The 24,839-nt window shown below is 28.8% G+C and overlaps 1 protein-coding gene across 4 annotated transcripts; it reads right to left on the bottom strand.

Moving 5' to 3' along the window:
- Positions 1–1,213: 1,213 nt before the first annotated feature.
- Positions 1,214–22,790, bottom strand: LOC100207476 (uncharacterized). Of its 4 annotated transcripts, none has more exons than XM_065798055.1 (4): positions 22,380–22,790; positions 2,238–2,481; positions 1,957–2,100; positions 1,214–1,559 (listed from the first exon to the last, which is right to left on the bottom strand). In XM_065798055.1, the coding sequence occupies exons 2-4, from the start codon at positions 2,461–2,463 to the stop codon at positions 1,288–1,290; spliced, it is 642 nt and encodes a 213-aa protein (XP_065654127.1). In that variant the 5' UTR covers positions 2,464–2,481; positions 22,380–22,790; the 3' UTR covers positions 1,214–1,287. The 4 variants fall into 4 exon arrangements, with proteins under 4 accessions (XP_065654127.1, XP_065654125.1, XP_065654124.1 ...); XM_065798053.1 differs by lacking the exon at positions 22,380–22,790 and adding an exon at positions 15,788–15,954; XM_065798052.1 differs by lacking the exon at positions 22,380–22,790 and adding an exon at positions 15,673–15,736.
- Between the last annotated feature and the right edge of the window lie 2,049 nt (positions 22,791–24,839).

The raw sequence follows: 24,839 nt of genomic DNA, 5'->3' as shown, positions 1-24,839 counted from the left end.
ATTTTTATTACAAAGTTTTTAATTTTGACGATTAATTAGAAAGTGTTTTGTAGCCATGACATCATTCGATTACAATAATAATTCGATTACATACTTCATCGGCACTTTTTTATGAATACGTTTGCTTCAATCTAATTTTAAAAAAATCCATTTGTAAATCAATTAAAAGTAATCCATTTGAAATTTTAATGTAATAAAATTGTTTACAAATAAAACTTGGAGCTATTTTGATACTGATCTTAACTAATCAGATTTTCGAAAAAAAATTTTTTCCAGAAAAAGCACTTTGTTGTATCTGCTATTAAATTAATAATTTTATTTATTAATAATTTTAAATTATCGTTAAAAGTATCATTAGCAATTAAAAACCTGTCACATTATTTCTTTAAATGTTTTCCAGTAGATTTCATCCACATGTCTTCTTTAACGTTTATCTAAATTCTTACGATTTTAATAACTCCATAATTTCAAGTTAACTTGGTTATTTATTTATTGTTACTTGTTTTAATTATATCATTGATTTTTAATCCTTTTAAGATCTAATAGTATAAAAAAAACTTAAAATGTCACAATTATTAAACTAATTCCATTTTTTTAAAAGTGTTTAAAAAAGATCCCTTTTATTACTTACTATAAAAATTATATGCTATAACGGGATAATCTTATCTGTCTGGTGATTGTCTTTACTTCCTTTCTAATAAATGATAACATTATAATAATGAGTAAATGTCTCTTAATATATTTAAATAAGCAAAATGATACCAATCTTTAATGGCGACTTGAACAAAATTACATTTGTAATGAATTTAAAAAACATCAAAAGATTGTCTTTCTAATGATGTCAATGATGTACATACATGATTATTTTGGCAAAAAAGAACTTCCAAAACATAAAAAGTAACTTTCTATCTTTTAAACAAGAAAAAAAAAATCATATTTGAAAACTCACTTTTACTTTTGTATTCGGCAGCTAATTTAAGTATTTTGGCATTTGTAAATAAGAAATATTATCTGTAGTAGCATCATAAATTATAAAATAACTCTGAGTTCCTGAAGTATAACTAACAATGCACCATAAAATGCACTTGTAGTTAAAAAAACTGTTATAAAAATGAATAAAAAAAAAACTTTGCATATAAAAATGTTTTTTTTTTTCATTTTCAATAACCCAAAAAGAAGCGCATAAAATAATGACAAAAAAAAAACAAATAAATAGCAGCTTGTTTAAAATTTTTAAAATTAATAGATCTAATTATTTACACAAACAGATTTATAAATAAAAAAATCTTAAGAACCAAGCATACCAGACGCGTCGTAACCTATATTGTCCATTTGCAATCCTTTTTCACGATCGTATGTTATGCTACTTAGATTATAGGCATGAGTAAGATATTCATTTGACGGTGTAACACAAAATGTAAACATTGAAAATATGAATGCAATTACACACAACCCTGAACCGATCCAAGTTAAAATAGCCGAGTATCCATGTTCTGATCGTTTCCAGTCCGATTTAAAATTGATTTCGGCAAAAATAATTGCTGCTAGACTACATCCTCCTAAATTCAAAAATGAGCCTAAAAGATACTCTGCGAGCACAAAACGTCCGCTAGACGTCTTACTTATGTAAAATAACACAATCAAGTGAAAGTAGTTATCATTAAAAAGTAATTTGAAATAATAATAATAAAAATACAATAAATTTGTCAGTACTTTTTAATCGTGATTTTTATCAGATATTTAAATCCCTTATCTGATTTAAGCTTATAAGTTTCCAATAATTTTCATATTTTCTAAAGTCTCTAACTTTACTAAATTTAAACTTTACTAAAGTTACTGACTTTGATCCCGTTCCCCAAATACTTTGATATATAATAACTGATGTAAGATGCTGTAATTCGATACTTCAAAACTTTTAGTAACTTTTTCTTTTATAAAACTTGCGATATTACCTACCAGCCATAAATGTAGTTAGAAGTAGGACTGCGCTACCGCACAACCAATATGATCTGTTTTGAACACAACAAAGCAAAAACAATACACTCCATATAGACAACAGAGCAAATCCCCCTCCAATGATAATCATAGTTAAAATAATATCTAAAAACAAAACATCTAACAATAGACAATTAAATAATTTGAACATTAAAAGCCAACATGACATATTTAGATGATTACATACAATTTATTAAATATAAAATATAATTACTAAATAATAATTATATTAATAATATAACCTTTTTCCACAGCTCTTGGATCCTCCAGATTAGCATAAAACTTTAAAATATTTGTTCTATAAAAAACGTTCTTTCCAGATGTGATGCTCCATAACCCTATATTGCTATTGATAGTAATATATTTCCACCAAGAATTACCAACAGCACCAACTATCAGACATGCTAAAGCAATTGCTACAAACGACATCACTGCTACAATGAGAAGAGTTCGAAATGTTGAACCCATACTGAACCACTTTTTGCTCTTAAAATAAAAAACGAAAAATAAAGTAGCCAAGGATGCGGGGTAATCGTAAGTTTAAAACGTATAATGCAAAAAAAAAAGAAAAAAAGAAATATAGAATATGTAAAAAATGTATTAATATTTATCAATTTATAACGATAAAAAGTCATTAAAAAAAGATGATTATAAAATGCTCTACGTTATATTATTTGGTCTCATTATTTCATCAATACTTGGTCTCAATAGTCTAACAGTATTTGGTATCAATGATCCATGATTATTTGGTCTCAATAATCCATCAATATTTTATCTCAGTGATCCAATAATATATATTCTCAATTATTCATTACTATTTGGTCTCAGCGAACCATTAACATTTAGTCTCAATTTAGTATTTGGTTTTAATTATAGCACCCACAAGATAATGTTTCAGATATGAATATTTCAGGAATTGTGCAAGCACTAAACTTAAATGTGTTTATTTTTATATCAAATGAGAATGCTTTGCACAAAGGTGAGCTGAAGGAGGTTTAATAGCAAAAAATACTGCAAAACGTTTTGATTTTTTGCGAAACATTCTGATTTGATATAAATATACTTAAGTTTATGTTCGTACAATACTTGAAAGTGTCATTTCTAAAACATCAAGAAACTATGTGGGAGCTAATGGTCTTACTATTCCGTTAATGTTTACGGGTACCCTGAAGGTGGCCTAAGACCTATATCAAGTCCCATGAATTTTTTTTTTGATTTTGAATATAGTACAAATATAATTTGAATATTGTAAATTCTGAAATTATCCAAATTTAAATCATTTGTTGGTAGCTTTTTGAGAAAACTCAAAACGAAGTTTTATAAATAACGATGTTTTCGAACTAAAATAATATTTTTCCGTTAGCTATTATAGCTGTTTGCCTTCTGTAATAGCAGCAGCGCCATTTAGTAAAATAATATTTATTATTTTCCGATTGGCTTATAGTTGTTGTTGTTTTTAAAAGACTTTAACAATATTTATAAACACATATAAGCAATAACAGCGATATTATTTAATTATTTAAGTAACAAACTTATAGTGACTTAAATTTAAGAGCCAATTAAAAATATTAAAACTATTTCCCAAGAATAGAAAAGAAATGCAATTCTTTGCTAAAGATCATAACGAGTTTTTAAAATATTTTTGCATATGCTGTATGAAAAAAAGTAATGATTTAAGATGCATTCAAACCAAATGCAATAAACCAGGTCGAAAACAAGGAAAAAGTTATGAAAATCTTGTTTAGTGATTTTTTTGGGAAAACTGAAAACCCTGATCTGCCTAATATTTTATGTTCTTATTGCAGATAAAATCTAGCGAGTTTAAAGAAAACAGATTCAAAAAGATTTTTATTCAACGTTCGACTTAAGTACAAAAATAAGTTTTATAAAAAAAATAAGTCAATAAAAACCAATTATGTTTTGCATTATTATTGTTCTGCTTATAAATAATATTGTGTTTACACTAAAAAAATAACTTCTTATTACTTTTAGATCATAATACTAGAGTTGTTCTGTGGGAAATATGAGTGTTTTATTTGTGTTAATGGGCGTAAAAATGGTACTGAAATAGCAACTCATCCACCACTAGTATCATGTAAAACTAATACAGATATAGATCATAATCACTAATTTGAATCTTTCCACAACCAAAAAAATGTCTTGTTCTTTGCAGAAGTTGTTTTCAATAAATAAAAAAGGTTTTAAATATCCATGCACAAAATTAGATGAGCAAAAGAATTTGACCCATATTGTACAATCCACCTCACCTGTAACAAAAGGAAAAGTTTTATCAATCACAATCAACAATTTAGTAGCCCATGAGGCAAAAATAACGTTGAACCATTTTAGTCCTAAGAAGCTTCTTGTTTCTATTGGAGTAGTTGAACCAAAAACAACTTACTTTTCACACTCAAAACCGAAACAACTACAGAGCAAACTTCATACAGGATATAAATTGTCAACTACAAAATTCAAAAAATATAAATTATTTCAAAAAAAACATTTTTTTTTAAACATTTGTATCAAGTTTACTAGTGACTATTAGTTGTTAGAAATATGATATGAGTGAAAAGAGGGAAAAATCTGTCTAGTCTTGTTTTTCTAAAAAGTTAACAGAAAAAAACATTTGTATCAAGTTTACTAGTGACTATTAGTTGTTAGAAATATGATGTGAGTGAAAAGAGGAAAAAATCTTTCTAGTCTTGTTTTTCTAAAAAGGTAACAGAAAAAAACAAAAATCTATTGTCTTTGTTTGATGCTGAGCTTATGTTAAGGTTTAGTATAAACAGGATACCGGAGATAATAAAAAGGTGGTATTACAATATATATATATATATATATATATATGTATATATATATATATATATATATATATATATATATATATATATATATATATATATATATATATATATATATATACATATATATATATACATATATATATATATACATATATATATATATATATATATATATATATACATATATATATATATATACATATATATATATACATATATATATATATATATATATATATATATATATATATATGTATGTATGTATATATATATATATATATATAAATATATATATTTATATATATGTATATATATATATATATATATATACATATATAAAATTTAAGTGACATCTTTAACAGTATGTGTAATAATATTATAAGCATTAAAACATCAAATACGGTATCATACATATATATCATATATAGTAAGAGCCATTATCAAACTGATAAAACCGTTAAAAAAAATATACATATATATATATGTATGTATATATATATATATATATATATATATATATATATATATATATATATATATATATATATATATATATATATATATATATATAAAAAGACGTCTTTTGAACGTTCGTAAGACGTCTTTTTAGAATTAAATGCCGACTGGGTAGTGTTTTACTTTAACTAGCTTCACTAAAAAGCTCTATAAAAGTAATATATTATAATAAAAATATAATTTTATGCTACATTTCCGAATAGCAAACAATATTGGCGCAATATTATGTACATACCTATTTAAAAATATTGCTTGATTCATTTATTATTTTTCGATTTTTTTTTTTTTTAATTAAACAAGTTATTTAACCTTAGATATGCTTTTGCAACATTTAGAATTAAAACATGTTCTAAAACTTGATATAGTAAAATAAGGCCAAAGTCCTTATTTTACTATATCAAACAAATTTTCTATCAAAATTTTAAAATACTAACATATGGCACACATACTCAAGTACACATACTTTCAAATGATGGGCACACATACTCAAGTATGACTTTCAAATGTTGCGTGTAGTTGAATAATGTTAATAATACCCATTTTTAAAATGAAAAATTTAAAGATAAACAGAAGTTAAGTGGGTATCGGACGTCCTAAAACTTTTAACAGACGTCCATTGGACGTCCGGACGTCCGTTCGACGTCCATCGAACGTCTTAGATAATGTCAATATAGACAATATCTCAATATAGTCAATAATGTCAAAATAGACAATATCTCCTCCGGAAAATCAATCTGCGGCTTTTCTTTGATCTTAAAAAAAGAATATTGCATTAGACCAAAAACTAACATGTAAGTGTGGTAGGTAATTGTAATAAGTTAATCCTGAAAATAAGCAAGGGACTATTTGATCTTTCTACTTTACATATATTTTACATACAATTCAGTAGGGTAAAGCAAAACATACATACTACTAAAAATTACATCAGGGCCAGATAAAGGTAGATTTTAGATCTGTAGCTGTAAATATAGTGGCGGTTACCTAATAATGACGATCAGGAACGGGGTTTTACCAGGGAGTTAGAGTCACCTTCATTTTAATTAGCGCCTGACTTTAAATCTGTTGCTTGTTTTTTGTCTTCACGGAAAGTTTAATTTTTTTTTAAATGGTCAACCGAGTCGATATTTTCTTTAAATGTTTATTTTTTTGGACATTTCTTTTTCTTGTTATTCTGATGTTTCCAGGTTCATGACTTATCTTTGAGAAGTTTTTGCTTTATTTTTATGGAGTAACATGCTGATAGAAATTAATCTCTTACCGTCTCAACGAAATCTGGAATAGCATAGTTTCAGCTTGTTTTGGTAATTCATATCATCATAAGCCATAGTTTTAGCTTATTTTGCTAATTGAGTAACAAAATATACAGTACTCTTTTCTTTAATTTGTTTTGTGCTCGTAAAAATTTAACGTGATATCTTTACTTGGCTTGAAAAACTGATCAAATTTTTTACACATGACATTGTATTGATCGTTATTGTTTCCTTTAAGAGTTTTGTATATTTCTTTTACATTTTTTTATAATAAATGCAAGAATAATGTCTTTTTTGCAAGCCTTCTCTAACTTCTGTCCCAATTAAATACAACTCAAAATATACTAACGATCAAAGATCAAACTTTCTGTGGTAATGGAAGTGAACATAAAATTAAAAAGGAAATTTAAATAGAATACTATATCTCTATTAATTTATACGCAACGTCTCCTTAAAAAATTTAAATTTAGTTTTAAGAATATTTTAAAAGTATTCTCAATATCTCTATAAATTGCTACGCTATCATCGTTTAATTATGTTAACTCTAAATTTTTTGTCAATTCATTCAGATCTTACTGTAGAACCAATAATAAATGATAGTACACACTAACTCTACCCATCCACCTAATCTTCTGTGTAATATCAAAAAATTGAAATATACTTATAAGCTTGCATACAAACCAAACAAAAAGATGTTTGCTATCTCAAAAGATAAAAAATGCATAAGTTTTGCAATTACAAATTATAAAAAAGGTTTTTGCTTTAAATTTTTTATAGGTGTTATTATAACAATTCATAGCTATAAATTCACAAAAGTTCATAAAAATAACAATAAATTCACAAAAATTCATAAAAATTATAAAATTTCATAAGTAATATTATATTTATTATATTATTTTGGGCTCCTAAGAAAATGATTTTAAAAAACTGAGAAGTATACAAAAAAAAGTTATCTGGTTTCCTGAAGGAAAAAAAAAGACACGGGCTGGAGGACCTATTTTTTTTAAAGGCCTAGGGCTGCAGCCCCATGAGTCCCCTTCTTTAACACGGCTCTGCATAGTTTTTATCTGGGTTATATTATTACATTATTGAGTAGATAAATTATTTTAATATCAAAATGATCAATCATACCTTCCACGTAGGTTTCTTTTAAAAGAACATTTTCGATTTGAAGAACGGTTAGAGCGTACAGGCATTTCTGTACACTATTAGACATGTAGTAAATTTCCACCTTTTTCAAAGTTGAAAATAACTTTTCTCTAGTATAGTTTTTACCTGCAGTAGAGAGAAACATCCTTGGAACAACCTTGATATAAGGGAATACGGATTCAGATTTCTTTAACCGAATAACCAGAAGTAAATTCAGATGCTTTGGTTTTCTGGTTTCAATGGTATCAATGGCATTAATAGTACAAACAAAGATATAGCAATTCAGTTATTTATTTGAAAAATAAATTTTCACATCATTTAGGTAGATTTATAAAATTTCTTAGACGTGCGATGTAATTGCAACAGAATCCAGATCTGTAAGACGGAAGAGCAATCAAAAACAACAGAAAAGTAGAACACAAGCTTGCCTTCAACTTTTAAGCTTAGCTTTAAGTTGAAACACAATGATATATTATCTCAGCATTCAATTTTCTTCTCCCAGTAAAGCCTGATGCCTCAGTGAGCGTCAATTTTAATGTCTGCTTTTTCACGCCTTTTTTTTTCAACAGTTTCTCGTCAGCAGAGTGCTAATCGGCGCTGACTAATATCACAGTTTCTTTTTTAACTTTGTCAAAACTTGATCTAACTTTTTGAACAAAAATAGACAAAAATCTATACAGTTCATTCAACACTGTTAAATTGGTTTCAAGGGCTTGAAGCATTTTGTTCGCTTTTGTTAAACCTTTTACATAATTGTGCTCCAGATGATTATTATGACGACTGTTTCTAGCTGATTTATTTTTCGAAAAGTATACTAGCACTGGTCTGCATCACAATAGAGAGAGAGTGAGAGAGTAAAATGAGGTAATTTTGCCACTTTAGAAATTTCGCCACCAATTAGTGTATATCTACTTTTATAACTATAACTTTACTCTAATAATTATAAGATTTTTTTAATTCAAATTTCTACTAGAAGAAAAAACAAATTTCTTATCAAGTTATGTAAAAAATATCTTCTTTTTGTGAAAACTTGAGAAGAAAATTAATTGAAAAAAATGATCTATAAAACAACAGGAAATTTAAAATTCTCATAAAAATCAAATTATTTATTTCCATTCAAAATTTAAAAGCCTAAAATACTGGAAATTTTTAAAAGAATCTTTGTATTGTTTTTTTTTTTCTAATATTGATCGGCTCCAAAGTTATTACGGAAATACTAAATGGAGGGATTTTGCCACCTATTTATATTAAATAGAAATGTGCTTTGTTTGGATAAATAATATTATTTCCCTTGTTTTGGCAAATAATTTATCAGGTAATGTTGGTCTTATACGCTTTTGATTAGATAATTTAGTTAATATGCCTAATTAAAATGATTTAGGAAAACAATTAATAAATAAAGTAAAAAAATAATTAGTATGCGCTTTGATTGGATAATTAATATCATCTCTATCTTCTTGTTTTGATAATTAATTTCTCAGGTCATGTTGGTCTTATAATCAATTCAAATTAATTAAATCGATCAATTATCAGCAACAATGCCGCAAAACTACAAGAGAAAATCCGTCAGCTATTATAGCAAAGAGCTAATGGAAAAAGACATTGCAAAAGTCAAAGCTGGGGAACTGAGTTGCAAGCAAGCTGCAGAATTATACTGTATACCTCGAAGGACACTAGGAGGAAGAATTCAATATCCAGAAAGGATAGCTGGTACATTAACAAATCATAGCTATGTGACTGAATCCTTACTAGTTCACATGCTTCAAGTTCTAGGTGACTGGGGCTCCGGCTTATCGTTCCCAGAAATTCGATCTGTGGTGTTCAACTATTTGAAAGAAACAAATCAAACTGCCTTATTCAAGAATGAAATGCCAACAAACGAGTAATACCTACGTTTCAAACAACGTACAGTGCCTCACAGATACGAAAAAACGGCAAAAACCCTATTAATTTTTTAAATTTATTTTGATGTTTTTTAACTTTATCTTGATTGTTATAAGCATACTGAACAAGGTAAACCCATTTTTTATGATTTTGTAAATTTTTACTCTTTTTGTGAGCTTGTTATATGCAGGTTGTTTGTGGGCAAAAATTCACTAGAAATTTTAGAGTTTTCAAGTAGATCTTAAAATTGTCACAAAATGGTCATTTTTAAAATTTTTTCTTTCATTTTTTCGGTGAACATCATATATATATTATATCATCCGGTAAGTAACTGACATTGGACTTTCATCGACACCAAAAATTAATGTTCGAATTTCACAATTTGTGAAAAAATTAAAAATTTTCAGAAAATAGAATTCACAATATTTACTTTTTCTAAAAATGTCCACACTTGTCCACCCTGAATTTTGATGGGGAAGTATCTTAAATATATACAGGAATGCCCGGAAAAAAAAAACCGCCCCAAAGTAGCACGTTTTTGAGAAATTGAATTTTAAGGTTTTTTGCAATTAATAAGAAATCCGCAAAAAGTTTTTTAAAAATCCAAAAAATTAGTTAGTAATATGTGCCTTTGTGATTACATCTCAAAATGAAAATAATAGACTTGATTCCCAAAGTAAGAGAAATTTGTATAACTAACAAGGATATTGTGAACCTCCTTTATGAGGAAATTTTGATATCAGAAGGTTTGGATGGTGAAAAAGTGCATAGTGAAAAATTAACAGAAAAAATCCGAATTTTGGTGATAAAATTGAAAGCTAAGTGGATTGCAGTAAACAAAACATATGACAGGCTGTTAATGAAAGAAAAGAAATGGTTGCAAACCGAAATTCAAATTACTATGAAAGCTGACAATGTAAGCAGAAAAGAGTTCAGTGGAGGGCGATCAAAGAAAGATTGGAAAGATCTAGGAGAGAGAAGTAAGCGAACAAGAGTTGTTGGATTATCTGCGCATGATCCAGAGGTTTTAGCTCTGGCTGCTGTTAAAAATGCAAAATCATCAGATGATTTACAAGACTTTGCTTATGTGGTTAAAGAGTCTATTCAGAAAGCATCTGAAATCAGAAAAAGTATGGACAGCAAGGAACCGATAATGATGAGTGAGAAAGAAGCACTTTCATTAAAAGTTAATTGTGATCTCAGTGATGATCAGTATCAAATGATAAGAAACTCCTCAATCAAACACAATGCCAATATTTATCCAACATTACATGCTCTACTCAAGGAAAAAAGTAATTGTTATCCAGAGGACCTTGTTGTAACTGAAACTTCTGCTGAAAGTAAATTACAGTCCATGGTGAATCATACTCTTAAAAAAGTTATTGTATTAAGTGAAGACAATTTAAAAACTCTGGATACAGATCAAAATGTGCTCAATGGTAGTTTTATTCTAAAAGCAGGGTTTGATGGTGCATCAAGCCAAAGTTTGTATAAACAAAGGTATGATAACACAGACATTGAGGAGGCTAAAAAAAATGAAGAATCCCTTTTCCAAACTGCAATTGTACCTCTTAAGTTAAGTGTAGAAAGTAAAACAATTTGGGAGAATAAGAAACTAAATAGTTCTCATTTTTGCAGACCTCTTCGTCTTCAATACAAAAAAGAAACCACAGAACTTAGCAAGCCAGAAGAAAAACACATTCGTGATCAGATGGCTGATTTGGAAGATTATGTTGAGATTATTACACTTGCGGATGGAAGAAAAGTCAGTATCAATATAAAATCTCATGTTGAACTAACCATGTTTGATGGCAAAGTGATTAATGCCTTAACCAACACAAAATCATCTGCAAGCTGCAATATTTGTGGTGCGAAACCATCAGAAATGAACAAGCTAGATCTAGTTAAAATTAAACCTGTGAATGATGATGCTATGTCCCTTGGTTTATCATCATTGCATTGTTGGATTAAATGTTTTGAATACATACTTCATTTAGGCTACAGACTGGAGATGACTATTCCAAGGACAGATGTCACGTTAGCCGAAGATAAGGTACTTGTTCAAGCTAGAAAAAAAACTATTCAAGATAGGTTTAGAGCAGAACTTAGTTTACTGGTAGATGTTCCAAAAACTGGATTTGGGAATACAAATGATGGTAATACTGCCCGAAGAGTATTCATGCATGATGAGGCTTTTGCTGACATAACAGGAGTTCAGGTTGAGTTGATTCTCCGGGTGAGGACAGTTCTTCAAGCTGTTTGTTCAGGGTATGACCTAGATATTGATAGATTTAGCCAATACTGCAATGAGACTCTAGCCTTTATAGTTAATAACTATGATTGGTACAGAATGCCTCCAACTCTTCACAAACTTCTAGTTCATGGACCTGCAATTGCTGAAAATCTAGAACTACCCATTGGTTATTATTCTGAGGAGGCTCAGGAGGCCCAAAATAAAGTGATAAGACATGCTAGGTTAAACCATTCATGCAAAATATCCAAACTTAATGTAATGAAAAATCAATTTCAATATTTGCTGATCAGAACTGATCCAGAAATTTCGTCGATCAACTTCATAAAACACAAATCTTCCAATGGAAACCCCTTGTCTGAACAAGTTCTTAACTTGCTGAAACACTAAGTTTAGTTTTTTTGTTTAAATCTAAATTATATTGTTACATGATATATATGTTACAACATACAGAAATTGTAGATATTTGTTTCTGAATAATGTAATCTTTATTGTTTTCACTGTTTACTGACAAAATCAGCTGTTATTAAAGGATTATATGTAGAGTGTTTAAAAACAATGAAAATTTGTCACTTTTTATGTAAATAAACTATATATATATTTATGAATTTGTCTCTATAAGTACAATAAAAAACGACAGAATAGTATGTTGAGAAAGTGGGAAAAAAATTCAGAATTTGCAAATTTGCAAAAATATTTTGAAAAAAGTGTGCAAAATTATTTTCTGACTTTCGGGTTGGGTTACTGATTAAATTTTAATATATTTAGAGCCAAAAAAGGTTGAAATCCATTCAGAAACACTGATTTGAGGGTTTTTGCCGTTTTTCCGTAGCTGTGAGGCACTGTGCAACGCTGGTCAAATGAATCACTAAGCATTTCAGCAGCACGAGCGGTTTCATGCACTAACCAAGTGATTAATGGATTTTTAAAAGCACTTCAAACAACTTACAAAAATGCTGACGTATTGGACAAACCGCAAAATACTTTTAACTGTGACGAAGTCAGGTTTGAATGTAATCAAGGTTTAAAAACAATCTTAATTAGAAGAGGAGCAAGGCGACCACTTATTTATGGAGGCAATAATGAAAAAGTTCATTGCACTGTCAATAACTGCTGCAATGCCAACGGTGATTACTTGCCACCTTTTGTTGTCTACAAAGTAAAAAATTTTGGGGCTCAATAGATTATTGGTGGACCTTCAGATAAGTACTACACTGTGTTCCCTTCTCGTTGGATGGAAGAGAATCAATTTGTACAATGGATTAACTCTACCTTCATTCCTTTTAAAAATGCAAATTGTGAAAGCCGAGTAGTTTTAATAGCTGATGGTCATGTAACTCATGTTTCTATGGCAGCAATTCAACTATGTCGAAATTATAATATTGTAATTTTACCATCCCATTCTTCATCATTTTTCCGACCACTCGATTCGGGCGTTTACTGCTACATTAAAAATGTCTGGCGCTTAATTCTTCAACAACACTACTAGTGTTGTTGAAGCCCGAATCGAGTGGTATCTGTATCGAGCGGTATCTATATTGAGTGGTAATCTGTAGTGGTAAACGCCCGAATCGAGTAATAATCTGTATCGAGTGGTAATCTGGTAATCTCGTATCTGTATCGAGTGATAATCTGTCGTCTACAGAGAAATTGGTTTTAGAAATGTTAATAAGCTGACGTTTCTTCTCTTGCTTTCAAAGTAACATTCATCAGAGCAGGCTTTCATATAATCACATGCAGTCAGTGGTTTTGAAAATACAGGTCTCTATCCATAAAATAAAAATGCTAACTCAAGCTTTCGGTGCTTCACAATCCACCAGCACCAAAACCAGCACCACGACTCTATTAACATCTGTACAAGTAGCACCAGCAACTGCATTAACGTCTTCACAAGCAGTACTAACAACTCCATCAACAGCATCAACTACCATACTACTCCTCAATTATTTTGAGAAGAAATACAGTTGGCGAGCCAAGTAATTGAAAAGGATCCCAAAAGGCACCTACAAATAAGAAATCAAAATCAAAAGCCCAAAAAGCGAGTCAAAGTTGTAGTCGAAGGTAAATGCGTTACAAAACCATTGATTTTTGAGCAAGTGAAGGTAGCGAAAGAATAGTGAAAAGCTAAATAACAAGCTAAAAACCAAAACCAACTATCGAAGCAAAGAAAACTGTTGATTGGCAGTGAAGAAGATGACTACGGCGAAAACAGAAATTCAAATGTAGCAGAGAATAAATGCAGTAAAGCAAAGTGTCAAAAGCCATTCAATAGCGCAACAACTGATCAGCAAAACCTTTGGTTGCAATGTGAGAAAAATTCTTGTTGAAAATGGATTTGTGAAAAATCTCGACTCAAAAAAAAATAATATAGATTTTTATTGCTCAGCAAAATGTAGAAAACAATGAATTTTTAACTTTTATCTCTTCATCTCTCATCTATTATAATTTGTAAATTGATTTTTTTTTAATTTGCTTGGTTACTTCAAAACTCTTTTTTTAGTCAAATAAATCCCCTTCCCCAGGATCGTCTTCACGGCTTTCAAAATATCCTACAAAAAAAAGAAAAAAATAGGTAAAAAAGGTGGAGGGGGGACATGCCTCAATACGTCTCGGTATCAATGGCCATGCCTCCACTTATTAAGTATTGTTAGATTTCTTTTATTTAACTGATTGTAAATGTGTTTTTAAGATTTATAATTTAAAATAAAAAAATGTATGTAGTAAATAACATAGGTGGCGAAATTCCCCCAAATTAGATTTTATTGGGGTAATTTTGCGACCCCATTTTTTCTGTTCTAATTATTTAAACAAAAAATTAAGTATGTAATGCTTATAAAAATATTATTAACAATCAAAAAAAAAATTCGATTTTTTATTTTTAGTAGTCAAGTTATATAAATTGAAAGAATTAGAGGCGAAATTACCCCATCAAACAAGCATTTGATTTGGCACATGGAGCAAGTTTTGAACTATAGTTGGCAAATTGCAAATATTGAGAACCTTTTTTTTTTTTTTTTTTGGAGTTTCTAGTTGGCAAAAAAAAAATATATATATATATATTAAATGAATTATGGGAAAACTTATTTTGCTTTTTATATTTATTGAATTCAAGAGTTTGCTTTTAATAAGCTATTTAAAAGTATTTCTTTTAGAATTCCATATTTATACTATATATTTATTCTATATTTTGAATGATGTTTTGAATTAGAATTTTGAATTAAATTTTAAGGGCATTAGTTTTCTAAAAGAAAACTAGTGCTCTTTATATCTCTAAAAAAAATTAAAAATCAGTAAAGTCTTAAAACATTTCAAAACTTTTAGTTAAAACAAAAATATTTGTACTTAATACAAATTGTGAAACCTTTTGTATAAAAGCATATGCAGAAAATCAATTACTACCGTAATTACGTCAATATTGTAAAATTACCATAATGATATTTAGTGTTAGAGATTATTCGTTAAAAGTTACTCAAAACTTAAATAATTAAATTTTTTCTTCTTAAAATGTGTGCATTATACATGGGTGAATTATAATACAGCGCAAAAGTTTTAACGCGTTAAAAAAAAAGTAATTAAAAGTTAAGTAAATAAATATTGTACCAAAGTTACTTTAGGCTATTCGTATCGTTTATGTTTTTTATTTAGCTTCATATTCTATTTATTGTCGACGGTGTTTTTTTAATTATAATCTTCTTCAACTGCCATCAATAAAATTGCTAACACAGAACAATTAAAAATATATAAATTTTGAGACAAGGGTTTGGCGGTTTTCTAATTTTGTTTGATGATTAAAAATACATAAAGATAAAGAAAAATTATGTACCAATTGTATTACGACTTGCGAATTATGTAACACGAATAACATTGTAAACTGAAAAAAAAAAAAAAAAAAACCGAGATAGAGAAATAAAAACCGAGCATAAACAAAATACCCTTACAGTTTCACGACACCTATCACTTTTTATTTCAACCAATGCATACAAAAAAAATTTACAAATGCCTTTATAATTTGAATTAAAATTCTTATAGCATTTTTCAAAAGTATTTTAAAACAGTTTTATCTCTATCGTTTTATCTATAAAATTTTCCAACGTTCTATACCAGCAAGTTTATAAATTACGTCACTAAAATAAGTTTTAAAAAAAACTTTTGTTTTTAGATAAAATATTTGAAATTCCTGAATGCTTATATAGCATACGTAAAGGAATTAGCTGTTTTATTTAAATCCGTTTTAAATTTTCAAAAAAAAAGTGCAAAATAAATTTTTAAAAAATATCGTTTTAGGAATGTAACACGGGGAAAGTAATATAATTTTGTCACTATGATTGCATACAGGCTAAAGATGTAACGGGTAGAGTATCCGAACGGATATCCGGGTTGGATTTGTATATTATCTGTTATCCGGTATTCCACTAGATAATAATCCGGTCTGCTATGCCGGATATTTCATGTTAACTAATAATAAGAAAAAAAAAAATTTTTAACAATTGCTGAAGTCTTAAAGAAATACAGTTTAGACTTGATCAAACTATTTGGTAATTAACAGAATAAGAGAACCTAGAATACAAATTCTAATGTGTTAATCTTTTAAAATAATCTAATGTTAGTTGGTTCAAGAAAATTTTATTCATATAATTCAAATAAATAAGAAAAAACTAAGCACAAGAAATACAGATTTTATCGCTCATTTATGAATTTAGTTGAATTAGTATATATAAACAAAAGCATTTCTTTGCGTTGAGGTAACAGCCCTGATTGCTTTTTCTCATAAATATTTCCATAATCAGAAAACAATCTCTCCAAAAATGCAGAAGATGATGGTGGTGCAAATAATTTTAAAGTTTGTTTTTTTAGCAGTATACGATTACCAACCATTTAGTATTACTAACAATGCCGGATTAACCCGGGTTCCTGGGAGCCTAGGCGCCCGGCCCCAAAAATTTTTAACGTTTATATTATTTTTATTATTATATATGACTTGACATTCTAAACTAATTTTATTAGTTTTTAAGAAAATTAGTTTTGATATTTTCTAATTAAATTAATTCCATTAATTTCTCATGTAATTAAAAATAAAAACTCTAAATTTTTAAAAAAAAGTTCGAACTTGAACACGGCTACAAGTTAAATGCTAAACTGCTTAATTATTTATCAAGAATTTACATTTTGATTTGAATTTTTAATTTTATTTGAGAACAAATAATATCACTTAAATTAATGGTTGTTTGTTTTTTTATTTTTTTATATTTATTGGTAAATATGTATTAAATATTTTATATATTTTTTGAAATATTAGTTTTTTACTTCTTTTTTTTTTACCATTAAAGAATTATTTTTGGAATAATTGGACAATAATGTACTGAAAATATCTAAGCGGAAATTTAAAACGCAAACAGAAAAAAAATAAATGTGACAGACAACAAACAACATTAAAAAAAGTCTCAAAATTGACTAATTTTTTCCGATCTCCAGATAAAGCATAGAGGAGAATCAATGTTTGTCAACTGAATCAAACCCAACTGCAGAAAGTTCACAATTGCAGAACGTAACAGATAATTCTTCAATGAACAATATATCGGTGTTATCCAATTCAACAGCGCAGCAAGAAAATGTATCATATGTAAGAATTTCATGGAATTTAGAGGAAGGAATAAATAATTAAATTTATTGTTATTATTGTTATTACCATTATTGTTATTTCTTTTGTTATTGTTGTTATTATTATTATTGTTATTATTTTCGTTATGAGTAATATTATTAAACCTATTATTATCTTTAATCGTTAACTTAAGCTGCACCGTTGTTTTTTGTTTTAGTCCAGTTTGTTAATATGTCAATCTGACCCAGCATTGTGGACGGATTTGAAAGAAGCACAGCGCTACTGGATTTCTTGGGACCTTGGATTTCTTGGCAAAATTTGATCCATTCCTTGCTAAACACTTAGAAAGCCAAGGAAACCAGGGCAGAGGAAATGTTTCATACATTTCATCAACAAGTTATGAGGAAATTGTCTTCTTAATGGCAAAAAAAGTTCTGAATTCAATTAGCAGTGAAATTGCCAGTGCTAAATACTTTTCACTGATTGTTGACTCATCAACTGACACTCCACACTGTGACCAACTTGCAATAATCATTCGATATGTGAGCGAGGAAGCTGTTGTGGAAGAAAGATTTATTGGATATGAATCTTCATGCGGACATAGCGGAAAAGCTATGACAGATGCTGTCAAGAAAACATTAGACAAGCTTGGCTAAAACATTAAAGATGCTCGTGGTCAATCATACGACGATGCATCTAACATGTCAGGAAAATACAAAGGCCTGCAAGCACTACTGAAAAATGAGAACCCAAACATTGAACTTATTCCTTGTGCAGGACATTCTCTAAAATTAGTTGGCGTAAATGCTGTTGACAGCTGTGAGGCTGCAACCGGTTTCTTTGGGTTTCTCCAATCGCTGTATAAGTTCTGTGCTTCTTCAACTGACAGATGGCTGATAGTTTGTTCAGGTCTTGTAGGTGGTGCTGGAAAGGACAGGAAAGTTACCATTAAAAGCCTGAGTGGGACAAGGTGGTCAGCAAGAGCCATTTCTACAAAAGTTTTACATTCAAATTACAATCATATTCTTAAGACATTAGAACCAATTATTCTGGATAAAGATGAAAAACGTCAGTCACAAAACGAAGCCACTGCACTTTTAAAAAAAATGAAAACTCTGGATGTTGCTTTTATGACGGAGCTATGGCACAGAATAATGTTACGATTTGATGCTACTAGTATGAAACTTCAGGATAAAACTGAAGATCTGGATCTTGGTGTTCGATTGCTTAAATCTCTTTTGGAATATGTGACGTCAGTTCGTGAAAATTTTCTCGACATTCAAGAAAGCGATAAAAGGTTTTCAATCATTATTTCTAATCAGTACAAGCATGAAAATAAAAGAATGAAGACGCGCAAATTAGGGTTTGGTGAAAATAGCAAGAATGAAGTGTTTCTTAGTGGCAATGAAAAATTTAAAATCAAGTCTTTTTTCCCAATCATAGACAAGTTGAAAGTGTGCTCAAAAGAAAGGCTTTTTGCTTACGAGTCTGCAGAGAGAAAGTTTGGTTTTCTAACCAAACTTTCTCTCTGTTGTAGTTTTATTTCCTTCATATATTTAAGATTGTGATTTTACTATTAACTGTGCAGAAATGAAATTTTCATGCATTTTATATTCAAGTTTTGTGCGTTTAATGGAATAGTTACTTTAATTTTATCTTTTGAACAAAGCAGACACAGCTTGTTTTAATGAAAATGATGACTTTTACCCATGATGGTATACTGACGAGTTGGGGGTGTTGAAATATTAAAGAGTTGGGAAAACCCTTTTTTTTTTATAAGTAAAACTTATTTTTAAGTAAAGTTAAAAGAAAGCGATGCTCCAAAATTTTTTTTTGGTCCAAAAAATACATAAAATGCAATATATCCTATGCGCATGCGCAAAATTTTACAATGCTGGTGTGTAGTATGAAATGGTAAATTAGGATGGTTTCGAGTAATTTCTGGCTTTTCTGAGGGAAGACTCTAAGGTTAAATGAAATCATTAAGTTACCCTCGATCCTAACTAGCCCCATCCTCCCCTATGCCATCATAGAAGCAGTGGTTGTCTATGATGGCATACTTGTGCTTTTTTTTACAATAAGAATAACTTATAAAAAAATAAAACTGATGAAAACTCCCAGGGTAATTATTGTTCTAGATGTAACAAGGAATGTATCCATATCAAAACTTTTATTATTGGTCTTCAGGATACTGAATAATGAAGCTTCAAAGTTAAGTATGCCATCATAGGTGCCCTTCCCCTACATAGAGTCTTAAGGTTGTTGTGTTGCCACAATTCTTTTCCATTAAAATTATTCGCAGAAAGACTTGAAACCAATTTAAACAAAAAAAATGAGTACAACAATTAAATTTTGTAAATAAAAAGTAACTACTAGTAATTAAGTAATTAGTACTAAGTACTATGTTGTACTGAAAACTACGTTTTTAAAGTTTTAAATTAATATATTTAAGGTTTTACTTTTTACTTGTTCTTTAATTGATTAGTTATTAATATTAGTTTATTTAACTTATTAAGTACTAGTTAGTGATCAGTAAATAGTAATTTAGTTAAATATAACTCATTTGTAAGTAAAATTTTTTTATGAATAAAAACAATAGAGCTAACAAACACATGCAAGCTTCCCTGGTTATCCTCATGTCTCTGCTGCTATTACTTGTTTGGGTTGCACTTGTTTAAACCGTGCCAAGTTGTCTTACCCATATTTAGCTTAAGGTCTGGTGCAACTTCAGGATAAACATGTCATGCTATGTACATCGCGCTTTTGAAATTTTTTGGGCATCTTTTTTGTCGGAAGACGAAGTCTTTTAGCAAAGCTGCTTTTCTAACATCTTCATCACTTGTTTTGAAGTAGTTCGAAAATGGATTTTTTTTTTTCTGTGACTGAGTAGCCATTAGGCACAACCCTTACCCTTTCCCTTACCATGCCCTACCTTTACCTTTTCCATTGGCTTCAGTCGAAGTCATAAACGAAGCTTGAGTATATTTTTGTTTTTAATGAAGTATTTTATGGCTGATGATCGCCGTATAGGCATGTAAATTAACGTTATATACATATACATATTATTTTACGAAACCTAATTTTAACAACCATGGCTTTATTGAATGATTTTGAATCCATTGCTTTTAATTTTTTCGAAGGAAACCCCTTTTCCTCTGATGAAAACATAGATCCAGATAATAATTTTTTTTGGCGATACATTCACGGATTGTGCTTATTTTTATCCTAAAGAATAGGAAGGATTTAATTTTCAGAATGCAAATAAAAAAGCTTCAAATCGAATTAAAATTCTCCACCTCAATATAAGAAGTTTAAATCGGAATTTAGAAAAACTTTTAGATTTTTTAGAAGAAACAAAAAATCTTTTTAATAACTTTTGTTTAACTGAAATATGGGTTACATTAAACGATTTTGACAATAATTTTAGTATTCATCATTTTAAAAGTGTCTCACAAGAAAGAAAAACGAATAAACGGGGTGGAGGATTTCTAATTTATGTCCATAAAAATATCTTTTATAACATGAGAAATGATTTAAGCGTCTCCGATGGCGATAAAGAAGTTTTAACTATTGAACTTTTACTTGAGAAAACAAAAAATATTATTCTAAGCTGTTGTTATCGACCACCTGATGGTGCGAGCGAAAACCTAAGCATGTTTTTACAACGAGTCGTGAAAACAAGTGAAGCAGAAAAAAAAAGTTTTGTGATTGGGGACTTCAATATGAATTGTTTATTTTATAACGATGACCATAAAGTTAAAAGATTTTATGACACAATTTTTGAAACAGGATCTATACGCTTAATTAATCGCCCAACTAAGGTAACAATAAACTCGGCTTCCCTAATAGATAATATCATTACAACAGACATTTTTAATAAAGATATTCAAAAAGGTATCATAAAAACTGATATATCCGATCATTTTCCTATATTCCTGATTTTAAACTCAATATTAGAAAAAAATATTAACACCCCAATAGTTGTAAAAAAACGCATTTTCAGACAAAAAAAACTTGAACTATTTAAAGATCTCTACTCCGTCGGAATGATATTGATTTTAATGACAATGCAAAAAACATCTACGAAACATTTTATAAAACATTGTTTTCTGTTTATGACGCTAATTTTCCGATTGTTAAAAAAATAATAAAAATAAACAAAAGCTCAAAAAGTCCCTGGTTACGAAGGGAATAATAAAATCGTCAAAAATTACACAGAAGTTATATATTAAATATCTAAAAACGAAAACATCTGTTAGAAAAAAAATATATAAAAGCTACAAATCTATTTGAAAAAATACGTAAAAGCCTAAAAAGAAATTACTACTCAGAACTAATTAATATATGTAAAAACGACTTGAAACGCACGTGGCAAATTATGAAAGAAATTACTGGAAAAGAAAAATCATGCTTTGGTTCTCTGCCGCAGATGATTAAAGTTGATAACATAAGTTTATATGACCCAAGAGCCATATCCCATGAATTTAATAAATTTTTGATTGGGATAGGTCCTTCCCTATCAAATAAGATTCCAAATACGACGGCTTCCTTTAATGATTTCCTTATACCTATGGATAATTGCATTTGTTCTGATGAGTTAACCTCAGAATTATCTTTTGAGGAATTTGATGTAGCTTTGAATTCTTTGAAAAGAAACAAAGCAACAGGAGCAGATGAAGTTAATGGAAATGTAGTTATAGACTGTTTCGGTATATTAAAACATGTTCTTTTTAAAGTTTTTAAAGCCTCTATTAATCAAGGAATATTCCCAGACCAATTAAAAGTTGCTAAAGTTACTCCAATCTTTAAAGAGGGCGACAGATCAAATATTAGCAACTATCGTCCCATCTCTGTTCTTTCGGTATTTTCAAAAACTTTAGAAAGAATAATGTCTAATAAAATTGACAAACATTTCAACAAAAATAACTTACTATATAACAAACAATTCGGCTTTAAAAAAAGGTAACTCAACAGAAGATAATCCAGTTTGTGCATAAAATCTCAAAATCTTTTGAAAAATCACAGTACTTGCTAGGTATCTTTATTGACCTATCAAAAGCTTTCGACACAGTAGATCATTATATTTTACTACATAAAATTTAATATTATGTAATTTAAGGTAATGTTCTTTAGAAGCTACTTAACAAAAAGAAAACAATTTGTAATTAGCAACGACGGTTCCTCAAGCTTCAATCCTCGATCTGCTACTTTTTTTGATATATATAAATGATTTGAATAAAGCTTCTAACCTTATAAGTATCGTGTACGCAGATGATACCAATCTATTCCTCTAAAGCAGTAATATTTATGAACTTTTTACCACTATGAATAAAGAATTAAAACATATATCAAATTGGTTTAAATGTTATAAGCTAACTTTAAATATTAATAAAACCAAATGGACTCTATTCCATTCGTATACAAAAAAGCGATTTTTACCAACAAACTTGCCGCAACTTTGTATAGACGAAATTGAAATAAAAATGATTCCGTTACAAAATTCTTAGGCGTTTATCTCGATGAAACATCTCCTGGAATCAACACATTAATAATGTATCTACTAAAATTTCAAAAAACATTGGGATTCTATATAAAGCTCGTAACTACCTTAATAAAAATTGCTTAAGCCAACTTTATTACTCTTTTATCCACAGTTACATAAATTACGCTAACACTGCTTGGGGGAGTACTGTAAAAAGTAAGTTAAAACTTCTTTATTGTCATCAAAAACACGCGATCCGCATAATTAACTATGCTGATCGTTTTACAAATACAAAACCTATTTTTACTGAAATGAGATTATTAAATTTATTTGAACTCAATGTTTTTAAAGTTTTATGTTTTGTATATTTATGGAGAAATAATTTATCCCCTACCGCTTTTAATAATATTTTCAAACTCAAACCTAACAACAAATACGATGTGAGGAACATAAATTTTTTACATGAGCCGTTTTGTCACACAAAATTAAATCAATTTTGCATTGCTTCTTATGGACTCCACCTATGGAATAATATTGTCCTGCGGAATTGCGATCAACCAACTTTCTTTTATCTTTTCAAGCTCAATCTAAAAAAATGTATTTTTTCACTTGATAATATACTTCTAATATTTTGAAAATTGTTATTTAACTTGGATTTTATGACTTTTTATTTTAATTTTTACTTTATTTTATTGCATGTTATACTTGTCTTTATTTTGCTTGTATTTTATAAGGTTCTGACGACAAGATCTTGTGATCTTTATTCAGATCCTAGCTTATGTTTAATTGTTAGCAGTTTATATATGTGCGCATCTATACATGTGTAAGTGTATATATGCTTATATTTATATATGTGAATGTTTTTCATATTTTAATTATGCTGATATTGGAATTTTTTTAACTGTAACACCATATATACGGCATATAATTGTACTATGACATTTTAATGAAAGCCAAATTTAAAAAAAAAAAAAGAATTACACACACATACACATTAAATATGTGTATGTGTGTTTGTGTATGTGTTTTTGTGTATAATATTTGTTTTACATTTTCAAGAAACTTTCATAAAATTTTCAAGAAAGTTTAATGCTAACAATATTCTATACCAGGGGCGGATGCAGCGTACTTTGGTTTGTTTTTTTTGTTCCCCGGCTCCAATTGTTACAATTTTTGCAAAGTATTCTTATTTGACATGATAATTATAAACATATAAATGTTTATACTTATCTATCTCAACCACCAAACAATACTGTATCCGCCCATCCGCCGATGTGCTGAAGAATAAACAATTTGCCTTTAAAAAAAATCTCGATATGCAGTAATCGAATTATTTAAACATGTAGCAAATGGTATCAACAGCGAGTATTTTACACTAGAAGTTTTTCTTGATCCGTCAAAAGCCTTTGACATCTTACCACGTTAACCATAAGACCTGTATGGATTAAAAAATAAAATCTAATTTGGGTTTGAAGGTTATTAGGCAAACAGAACACAACACATAATTTATTAAGATAACGAAACAGTAAAACACATTACGTGTGTCCAAAGAGATAATCTTAGAACTACTACTATTTTTATTGCTTATAAAAGATTTATTCTTAGTATCAAATATTTTTGATTTTATATTGCTCGTTGACGATTCTAATATTTTTTTATTCCGACAAAAACACAAAATTTCTCGTTAATGTATAGTATATTTAGTAAAGAATAAATGAGTGGTTTACAAATACTAGATTTTCATTGAATGCAGAAAAAATAGAACTGCTCTCTGCGAACCTTTAATAAGGAAACTTAAAGTCTAAAATGTCTGTAAACTTAATATACACCGATTTTTACTATTCATGTTTAAAAAAAGCATACCTTTGAGCCTAACGTATTTCAGTCTTACTTTAGTAAAGTCTCTCAC

This window comes from Hydra vulgaris, chromosome 05, assembly GCF_038396675.1.
Source record: "Hydra vulgaris chromosome 05, alternate assembly HydraT2T_AEP".
Classification (NCBI taxonomy): Eukaryota; Metazoa; Cnidaria; class Hydrozoa; order Anthoathecata; family Hydridae; genus Hydra; species Hydra vulgaris.
Note: the sequence above shows the minus strand (reverse complement) of the source record. Positions and strands in the feature narration are given on the sequence as shown.

Excerpts from the sequence above, each read along its gene's own strand:
- LOC100207476 (XM_065798052.1), bottom strand. The coding sequence starts at position 15,714 with ATGTTATTCGTGTTACATAATTCGCAAGTCGTAATACAATTG. Across the intron at positions 2,482-15,672 it reads CGCAAGTCGTAATACAATTG|AGCAAAAAGTGGTTCAGTAT; the intron begins GTACATAATTTT and ends TTTTATTTTAAG. Across the intron at positions 2,101-2,237 it reads TCCAAGAGCTGTGGAAAAAG|ATATTATTTTAACTATGATT; the intron begins GTTATATTATTA and ends TTTTGTTTTTAG.